At 51.8% G+C, this 9,836-nt stretch overlaps 4 protein-coding genes and 2 pseudogenes across 4 annotated transcripts, besides 10 other annotated features; all 6 read right to left on the bottom strand.

Annotated features, from left to right (window-relative positions):
• On the bottom strand, positions 1 to 382 carry Tc00.1047053510015.50 (annotated as a pseudogene; the record flags this gene model as incomplete).
• Positions 1 to 3,854: a sequence feature (areas not merged during assembly with more than two copies in the genome that could not be assigned to a particular haplotype).
• Positions 1,584 to 1,931, bottom strand: Tc00.1047053510015.40 (uncharacterized protein; the record flags this gene model as incomplete). The annotated part of the gene is made up of 1 exon (XM_801100.1): positions 1,584 to 1,931. The coding sequence occupies one exon, from the start codon at positions 1,929 to 1,931 to the stop codon at positions 1,584 to 1,586; it is 348 nt and encodes a 115-aa protein (XP_806193.1).
• Positions 1,652 to 1,671: a microsatellite.
• Tc00.1047053510015.30 (mucin-associated surface protein (MASP), putative) lies at positions 3,707 to 5,641 on the bottom strand (the record flags this gene model as incomplete). The annotated part of the gene is made up of 1 exon (XM_801099.1): positions 3,707 to 5,641. One exon carries the CDS (start codon positions 5,639 to 5,641, stop codon positions 3,707 to 3,709), a length of 1,935 nt encoding a protein of 644 aa, XP_806192.1.
• Positions 3,855 to 4,019: a sequence feature (heterozygous, non-Esmeraldo-like haplotype).
• Positions 4,020 to 4,503: a sequence feature (areas not merged during assembly with more than two copies in the genome that could not be assigned to a particular haplotype).
• Positions 4,504 to 6,429: a sequence feature (heterozygous, Esmeraldo-like haplotype).
• Tc00.1047053510015.20 (mucin TcMUCII, putative) lies at positions 6,152 to 6,880 on the bottom strand (the record flags this gene model as incomplete). The annotated part of the gene is made up of 1 exon (XM_801098.1): positions 6,152 to 6,880. One exon carries the CDS (start codon positions 6,878 to 6,880, stop codon positions 6,152 to 6,154), a length of 729 nt encoding a protein of 242 aa, XP_806191.1.
• Positions 6,264 to 6,376: a microsatellite.
• Positions 6,430 to 6,515: a sequence feature (haploid, Esmeraldo-like haplotype).
• Positions 6,516 to 9,836: a sequence feature (areas not merged during assembly with more than two copies in the genome that could not be assigned to a particular haplotype).
• Tc00.1047053510015.10 (uncharacterized protein) lies at positions 6,911 to 7,513 on the bottom strand (the record flags this gene model as incomplete). The annotated part of the gene is made up of 1 exon (XM_801097.1): positions 6,911 to 7,513. The coding sequence occupies one exon, from the start codon at positions 7,511 to 7,513 to the stop codon at positions 6,911 to 6,913; it is 603 nt and encodes a 200-aa protein (XP_806190.1).
• Positions 7,689 to 8,170: a mobile genetic element.
• Positions 7,990 to 8,011: a sequence feature (AT_rich).
• On the bottom strand, positions 8,319 to 9,302 carry Tc00.1047053510015.5 (annotated as a pseudogene).

Here is a 9,836-nt window from a genome sequence, read left to right as displayed (position 1 = left end):
TGTCCTTAACTGGAACCTGACTACTCTCTGTTACGGCCACGGACGGGCAGCAGCACAGGGCGAGCACCAACAGGGCGCACAGCAGACGGCACGTCGTCATCGTGAGTGTGGTCGTTCAGTGGTGTGGAGCTGATCTGCACAGTGAGGGACATGGAGAGCAACAGGGGAGACGAGAGGTGCGGCAGACACACACAGAGGGCACACCACATGAGGAGAGGGCAGCAGCCAGGCATGCACCGTACGCCGCACACCACGCACGACACACACTCCAATCCACGGCAACAGGCACACACACACACACAGCCCTGCCGCAACACCAACACACAGATGGAAGAGGGAGAAGCAAACAGGAGCGGCACACAAGGCTTCACCGCATGCACATACGGCGAGAGAGGTCCGTCGTGTCGGCACCCCTCACGGAGGGTACGCACAAACAAAAGAGGAGTTGCAGCCCACACAGCAACACAAAAGCAAAGTAACAATTAAAAAGGAAATCCCCGCACACCACGTGGATTGTTGGTCCACGGGAATTACAGTCAATATTCATCACAAGAACAATTCAGTTGCCTTTTGGCCGTCCTTCATATTCAGCGCACACAACTACATGCAGGCCTGGGAACCACTGCAGCAGCAGCCGCATAACCAAAAATAAGCGCAAGGAATGGAATAAAGCAAGCAATCATTTATTTGTGTTTCTGTTTGGATGTTGGCAGATGTCTGCATGCGTTGTTTTTGTTTTCTCAGAGGGCAAACCTTCATGCCTGGGTCGTGTGTTGTGATTTCTGCAGGGTGCACAATTATTTCTTTTCCTCTTGTGAATGTTTATTGTGTTGGTGCGGCCAATAATTCGGTTTGTGTTGTTCCTGCCTTCGCTGGTAAAGTGTTGCAATAGATGTTTGTTTTTCCTTTCGTTGCTGTGGCACCTGATTCCTCACCGTTTATTGCGGTGGAAATGAGAATATGTGAGTGGACTCCCACACACCAGAACGCACCTTCGCTCCTATTTATTGGTGCATGGAAGGGCATGTGTGTTTGGTGGTGTCTCGTCCATATATTTTGTGGGTGTACATTCCCCAGCAGGCTGAGGGCGGGATGACGCTCCGTCGCGGTGCACTTCCCTCGCATGCCGCCCACTGTGATTCATCATGCATCACCCCCTCACATACTCCGTGGTGCCACACCGTCAATATTATTGCAGCCGCTGTGATTCCGCGTACTTCACGCATTTGATTGTGCCACAATACATCCGCTCGTGTGGCCGCCGCATCCAAACAGCGGTGCCCAACACCGTGAGCGGCAGTCCACATCCCTGCATGTCCCAACGCAGTGGTGTTTGACTGTCAGCCAGGCGTCATACAACAAGAGAGTCTTGTGCTGGCAGTACAACACACGGAGCTGCAGTGAATGACTCGGGCGGGGACGCATCTATTCGTCGCAAAGCAGTGAAAAGGAGTCGGGCAAAATAATGCCGGCTGCACTCACGACACCACATCCACAGCCAAAGCATGTGACGTGATGTGTGTTTCACTGGTGCTCTGAAATGCCTGCAGACGACGTCACTAGTGGAGGCATGCCACCCATGATCAGCGGACAGACAATAATCGGCATGGGAGGCCACAAAAGGCAGCAACGACGCCAGCAGCAGGAGCAGCTCTCTCTCTCTCTCTCTCTGTTGCCTCCGAGAAGTGAATATTCCACCAGCCGCAGCTGACTGTGCTATCGTGACACTCCATGCACGTCGTGGCTGCGTCAACACATCCTGTTCCCTGCAGCGCCTCAAAAGATGCCTCACTCCGTCCACTAAGTGCATCGGTATGGGCCGTGCCTGGGCTGTTCGTGAGAACCACAACGATGTGAGGGTCACCGAGTCGCAGCATGTTTGTTGTGACGTTGTTGCATGGCACACGCACACACACACGCAGCGCCTGCATCCCTCCCTTTTGTGTCCGCCCTCTGCCGGAGTGGCCACACACACGGGCAGCAGCTAAATCACTTCACCCTTGACGATCCAAAATCAACACCGACATCCCTCGCGACGCAAAGATCTCAGTTGCCAGCACGGGCTTCCTGTCGCTCTGCCATCGACGCTGAAACACGGCACAGTGCACGCACTTATTTTCCTCGTGTGCAGTCAGCCATTTGCTTCACACATTCTTCGATGGGCTGACGCCCACAAAAGCACGCCACAAAAGGCCACTGTGATCACACACGCTCTTGCGATGAGCGTCGGTGCGTGCATGGATCCGCTGCTCACACGTGCTGGCAGGCAGCCTGCAGCCGGTGCCCTCGTGCCAGTTCATCGGCACCAGCACGGAAAGAGAAAACGACCCATTCCCGATGCACTTATTCCCAGCAGCAGCACCAACACGCTGGTCGCCAGCCGTCATCCCTCAGCACATCCAGGAATGCTGAAAAGTGAAGTGGAGCTGTCAGCCAGCAACGCCACAATCCCGCACACATGTCGGCTCCACCAGAGAAGACACACAAATCACAAACAACACCCTCCACGTGTCATCCGAACATCATTCCGACACACCGCGACACGCCAAACAGAAGTATTCGTCACTTCATGCACCTCCCCACACAATCACATAGTCCATGCACCACGCACGGCAGCAGCTCACACACGGTCAAACAAATGTTCCTCGGATCAGTGTTATCCACGTGCTGCGGTGGGAAGTAAACAAAAGAGACGAGCGGACAAACCCCAAAAGAGTGCCACGACTGGCCGCAACTCGACGGAACGCAGCCACTCAAATGAATTCAGTCCTCATGCCCTCAGCCTCCCACCTTCTCCCACAAAAGCTCCAAAAGATTGAAAACAAACGCACCGTCCAATGAATTCTTTGCGCAACACAAGGAGAAGCCGCAGTGCCTTATGCTGTCCTCACAGTGCTTTGATGATGCCTGGATGCGGATGGGCACCCATCGGTTCTTACAAACGACGCCGTACATTCGCGACGCATCCTGCACTCTGAGACACGCGTCCCTCACCATCACCAGAGACGCCCACGCACCGTCGGTACGCAACAAATCGTCAAGGAACGAAGGATACGTCAGGCTGACAGCAAGACACCCGCCGACAAATCACATCGCAGGCATCATCAATAGCAGCACCAGCAGCGATGCAGGCAGCAGAATAACATGGATCAAATGACGCATGGCGTATTTCAAAGAAAACATCTTGGTGGCGTCACATGGATACATGAGAATGACGGTCTCTCAACAACAAAGAAACAATATAGGAATACACAAGGAAAGTTTTAAGAGTCCGCAGTCAAAACAAGCCACCGATGAAAAAGCGTGGAAAAGGTGCACTCAGCTACAACACAAGTAAAACAATAAAATAAAACAAAAAGCCGAAGCGTGGGACGACCAGCGCACACTCTCATTGCTCCCGTAAAGCAAAACACACACACACAGGGAGAGAGAGAGAGAGGTCGCCCACTCAATGCAATAAAAACAAAACAAAAACAGTTACGGTGCTCCGCCCATGCAGCCGGGCAGGACGGCAGCGGTGCGTGTGGTGCAAAAGAGAGCACCAACGGGCCTGCATGGGTGTGCATGCAATATATACAATGGGCACATTATGTGTGTGCCTCGTGGGGTGAGGTGAGGGCGAGAGTCCATGCAAGGGGACACACACACAGAGAGAGAAGGACGAGTGTGTGTGTGTGGGCGGTGCACGGCTCTCTCTCCCTCGCTCTCACGCGGCCACCACCGCAGCAGCAGCCGCACACGCAACAACAAGAAGAAGAAGCAAAAGAGGGGAGGTGGTGTGGGAGACCGCGGTGCTGCCGTCACTGTCGTCTGTTGCTGCCGTGCTGTTCAGGTTAGGGTCTTTGGCTGCAACGGTTTTTCTTTCGGTTGTCTCTTCCTTTTCTTTGACTTCTGCTGTTGTTTCTTCTGCCTTATCCAATTCATTTTCATTTTCTTGCCTTGTGTTCTCTGCCTCATTGTGGGCATTGTCATTTACGGCGGTTTGCCTTCCGTCAAAATTTTCATTTGTTGTTGCTTTTTCTGAATCTTCCTCTTCTTTTGGTACCTCTTCTCTGTTGTGTGCCTCCGTTTCCGCGGCAGGTGTTTCTGGATTTGATTTTGCTCCAACGGTTGTCTGTTCTTTTCCTGCATCTTCTGGTTGCGTCTTTTTTCCCGGGGTTCCTGTTTCTGTTTCGGCTGCAACTTCTTCGGTACTTAATTCTGCTGTTAAATTCTCTGCCTGTGATGGTCCTGCTGCTTCTTGCGTTTGCGTTCTGCCGGCGTCTTCTTTTCCCCCAGTGTCGTCATCGTTCGTTTTCTCAATACTTTGAGGGTCCGTAACTTCAACAGGGGGAGCAGGCTGAAGAACTACAGGTGCGTCAGGGGGTGTACCGTCGGTATCACCACCCCCATTCAATTCTTTTCCTTTTTTATTGCTTCCTGCATCTCCTTCCTTCTGTCCTTCACCCTCTTTGTGATCTGTGCCATCAGCTGAATCTTCAGTGTCTTCAGCATCTTCCCCGAGATCTTCAGGTTCGTCCTGTTTATTCCCTTGAGCCTTTTGCTTTTCTTTCTCTTCCAATTCTTTTTTCACTTCTTTTTCTTCTTTGGGTTTCACGACTTCGTCTTGAACTTGCAGCGTGACTCCGTTCTTTTCTTCCTGACCTCCATTTGAATTGCCGATGGCTGCATTGTCAACTTGTTTGTTATCATCGGTACTGTTAGGACCCTTTTCGGTGGTGGTTTCTGGTTTTGTCTTCAATTCTTCGCCAGCAATAGTTCCATTTTGCGCCGCTTCTTCTGGTACTTGCTCATCGGATTGCTGGTCATTTTGAAAAGTGTCCCCACCAGCAAGTTTGTTTCCTGGTGTCGGAGTTATTCCGTTTGTAGGAGGAGAAGAGGATTTTGTTGGTTGCTGAATCACAGTTGATGATTTCTGTGTGACAACTACGCTGGACGTAGCTTCTTTCCTTGGTGATGCCTCTTTTTGCTCCGTCGCTTGTGATGTTACTTGGCCCTTCGCTGGCGGTGTTGCTGCAGTTGGTGCTGTTTGTTCCACCGTGATTTCCTTCGCCCCAGGCCCTCGTGGTGCTTCTGTTGGATCGCCGTTGCTGTTAGAAGAGAAGCCGGCGATGGCGTCATTCTTCACGTCAACTTTTCTTCCATCTTTCTCGAGAGTTTCAACGTCACCATCATCATTATTAAGAACTTCTTTTGAGCCTTGTGCCCTGGGCAACGGGTCTGGCGCATTAAAATGGTGTGACCCTTCCACTTCCGCTTTGGGAGGCAAATCAGCTGGAAGCACTGATTGTAGCTGATCTGCATTTACTTTCGGGTCCTCTTCTGTTAATTTTAAATCTTTTACAGGGGGGTCTAAAACATTACTCGCATCCTGACCAATATTAGACGATGAAGAATTGTCAACTTGAACAACAGGCTCCGATGATAGAGTTCCATGTTCATTAGAAGTAGCATCCTTTCCACCTGCATCAAAAGCAATGCTCTCAACGGCGACAGAAGGAACACCACCAGCTTCAACTACACCTCCGCTGGAAGCTCCAGAAACAACGCCAGAACCATCGGCCGCAATTCCAGACAAACCGCACCACAGCACGCAGAGGGCACACACCAGCAGCACACGGCCAGTCATCATCATCGCCATCACTCCTGTCACTTGCGTGTAGCCTTCAGCACAAACTAACAAACCGTCAACGCAGAGTGAAAGCAAAAAAGAGAGACAATTCGCACAGCCTCCGCACAGTATAAAGAAGCAGCTTGCACGCACCATGAGGCAGTTGTAATCAGTAGAAGGGGGAAACAGACACAGACCCGCAGCAAGTAATAATAATAAAACATTAAAAAAAACAGGAGTGAAGAAACACCAATAAAGCAAAAAAAAAAACTGCACAGAATGGCTCCAGTGTGCATGCACCATCACACAAGAGTGCGTCCACACAAACAGTTGTTTGCGTGTAGTGCATAAGGGTGTGTCCGGGATTCTTTCCACGTGACGGATACAGGGAGCAGCAACACGGAGCACACAGCAGGGCAGCGGAAGCAAATGAAGCAAAACACAATCATTATTATCTCTTATTTATTTACATCGGACCACAGTAGACGCGCACAAATCCCCGTGGTTGAGTGCTGGCACGCAAAGCCCGCATACACCTCTTCAGCCCAGAGTGGTGTACGCCAGCGCGGATACGGCGAGCAGCAGCGGGGCACACACCCACGCAGAGCTGCTGAGGCTGCCGTCGATTTCGCGAAGACGTGACGGTGTGCGGGTGGTCGTCGTGGTTGGCGTCTCTGTCGTCGTAGTACTTGGTGCCTCTGGTGCAGCGGTCGTCGTCGTTGTTGTAGTGGTCGTCGTGGTTGGCGCCTCTGTAGTCGTTGTAGTTACATTTGAAATTTTGATCTTCTGATTTGATACCTGTGCCTTATGGTTCTCATCACCTTGTGTATTTTCTTGCGCTTTTTTATTTTGTGCATCTGACACACCAGTCGCATCTTGTGTATGTGGAGACTGAGTTGCCAAACCTCGTGGCTCTGGATTATCGTTAGCCGAACTCATTTTCTCTGGCGAAACTCGTGTCTGTCCAGTGATGGCCGTGCCTGCTTCCGCTGGCAAAGAAGGCCCTTGTCTTCTTAAACCTTCCTCTCTGTTTCTCCCACTGTCTCTCTGTGACCCACCGGCTTCCTCAGCATCTGGCTGTAATGCACCAAGGGCATTTTTTGTATGATCTGGTGTCCTTGCCTTAGGGCTGGGAGGACTGCTGTTATCATCATTATCCTCTCCTGTCGCTGTCACGCACACGAACGAGCAGCAGCACAAGAGCGCAATGACCAACACGGCGCACACCACACGGCGCCGCACCGTCACCACCGTCGTCATCGCATTCATCGTCACTCGTAGTGGAGTCGCTGGAGCCAATCAGCTGATCGGTGATACAGAAGAAAAAGAATGGAACAAGAGGGAGAGGGACGGGGCACAGCGGATACAGCGAGAGAGAGCAGACAACATGAGGAGAGGGCAGCAGCCAGGCATGCACCGTACGCCGCACACCACGCACGACACACACTCCAATCCACGGCAGCAGGCACACGCACACACAGCCCTGCCGCAACAACAACACACAGATGGAAGAGGGAGAAGCAAACAGGAGCGGCACACAAGGCTCCACCGCATGCACATACGGCGAGAGCGGTCCGTCGTGTCGGCACCCCTCACGGAGGGTACGCACACACACAAGAGGAGGTGCAGCGCCCACAGCAACAAAAAAGCAAAGTAACAATAAAAAAGGAGAGATCCCCGCACACCACGCGGATTGTTGGTCCACGGGAAGTGCAGCCAATATTCATCACAAAAACAGTTCAGTTGCCTTCGGCCTTCGTTCATATTCAGCGCACACCACTTCATGCAGGCCCAGCAACCACCGCAGCTGCTGACGCACACGCAAAAATAAGCGCAGGGAATGGCATAAAGCAAGCAACCATTTATTTGTGTTTCTGTTTGGATGTTGGCAGATGTCTGCATGCGTTGTTTTGTTTTTGCGGAGGGCAAACCCTCATGCCTGGGTCGTGTGTTGGGGATTTCTGCAGGGTGCACAATTATTATTTATTTTCCTCTTGTGAATGTTTCTTGTGTTGGTGCAGCCAACAATTCGGTTTGTGTTGTTCCTGCTTCCCTTTGGTAAAGTGTTGCAATAAAAAATAATCTTCTGAGCCGCTGGCCAAATCCTGAGTTTCTCAATAATAGAAACCAAACACGATAGAAATAAGTGAGGGATCGACGGAATAAGAGTGGGATCATCACATCCTCAAAGTTCAACACGAGGCAAATAAATGCATGTTTATATACATACCATCCGTTAGCCACAATCGTGGCCCGCCCACTCTATTCGGATAGGATACATATATTTATTTATTACTTACGAGGTGGCAGACTTTTGGGGTCCTGCAGCCACAAGACACCGCCGCGTGGTGGGAATCAAAAGGGGGTGGGTGCGATGGTAAAAATAAAAATAAAAATTATCCGGCCGCTGTCGGCTCCCTAAAGTCGTGGCCTTCCCAAAACTCATACGGTAGAAAAGTGTCGTAAAGAAGTGTATATTCGTTCTATCAGGGTGTATATATATATATACATTCATTAAGTCAGCCAGCTCTCCCGCGACCATTCTCTACACAGGCTCCTAAAAGGGCTCAAACACACCCACAAGACTCCCAGCAAGAAAAAAGGTGCACACGGCGTGACTGACACGACTCAAAGTCATGTTTCTAAGACAAGGCGTGGATGACTCTGTCGACGCCACACCCGCACCATATGCCATCAACTCCTCCACGGCAATAATCCTGCAGAGTGCGGAGAGGACGTTTCACGAGCGCATTATTGGCGGAGCCAAGCAACTGTATCGTCAGCAGATGGCAGCGGGTGGCGGGGGAAAGTGAAGGTGGTGGGACTGTTGGGGAGGGTCGATGCGCAGTGTCCCCCACAAATACGAGGCGGCTGAAGTGAAACAAACTCGTCTGAACGTCACCGGCCACCAAGATGCATTGCTCCCTGCCGTAAATATTGATGAGCTCGAGCCTGGAGCAACTACTCGCAATGCGTGAAAGCGTCTTCCTGCACTGACGCTGGAATTCACATTAGACGGGCAACTTCAGAACAGTCGATCCCCAGAAGTAAAATGCAGGTGGCAGTGACGCTGTGGATTCTCGATTCCCCCGGCAACGGAGGGCAGAGAAGAAAACTGGTCTCCCCAGCTGCGCGGCATCCATCCATCCACTCTGTGCGTCCGGAGTGCCCCGCAGCTGCATTGAGAGATGCAGCGGACAGACCTCCCTTATTTTCGCCTCGACCCGTCAAAGAAGACTTTCGCGGAGGTGTCGGCACACACCGAAGTCTCCCTCGTGCCCGCCAAACAAAAGACACACCCGTTGAGCATCGTCACGTGCATCGACAGCCACGCAAATAAATATCCACCGCAACGGAAAGTGTTTCTTATTGGGCACAAAAAGAAAACTGGAGGCGGCGGCCTGGACAACACAGACATCAAATCATACGCCAGGCAACGCTGAGATACATGCGAAAGAGCCAACGCAGGACCAGAAGCACAAACACTCGAGAACTGCTGCGTGAACTCCACGGTAAATGGATCAGCCTCAACGCATGGGGCACTAATTGCGGTGGGTGACAACGCGAAAGCCAACGGTTCCGCAATGCCGGGAATTGTGGGGACGGCATTCAAACCCTCCTGGGATTCGTGTGCAAAGACACGCAATTAATCCGCCCCTCGGTGCAATTCGTCACCATAATCCTCATCGCTCTCTTTGCCGTCATTCGTATTGTCACACTCAGAGCCGTTGAGGGAAGATGCTGCCATGATGATTGTGACGTCACACTGAATGAAACAACGCAATGACTCGAGGGGTGCCAAGTGCAGGCATCCCGTCAGGCAGCGACACGGCGCAATCTTAGCAATGTACGAAGCAAAGGCAACGAAACAGCTTTCATCCGCCATCGTAATCGCGTCCAGCAGGTTCGCCCTCTTGTTCCTCGGCGCCTCGTCCCTCTCCAAGACACCAGCTGCCGCTGCCGTAGAACACGCTCCTGCCGCACTCACCCCCACAGAGAGACAAGGAAGAGTGTGTGGATGTGTGTGCCGAGAACACAGCGACTGTCATCGCCGGAGAAGGCCATCGTGCAGCCGCGTCATCATTTCAGCACGGAACGTCAGCCAACGTCCCTCGTTACCAAGAACATTCCTGCGGAGCATTTTGCAACTACTTATGTGTGTGGGTGTCTGCTGGAGAAGCTGAAAAAAGAAGAATCACAGGGAGGCACATCAGGACGGCAAGAG

Source organism: Trypanosoma cruzi, genomic scaffold (genome assembly GCF_000209065.1).
Source record: "Trypanosoma cruzi strain CL Brener 1047053516579 genomic scaffold, whole genome shotgun sequence".
Lineage (NCBI taxonomy): Eukaryota > Euglenozoa > Kinetoplastea > Trypanosomatida > Trypanosomatidae > Trypanosoma > Trypanosoma cruzi.
Note: the sequence above shows the minus strand (reverse complement) of the source record. Positions and strands in the feature narration are given on the sequence as shown.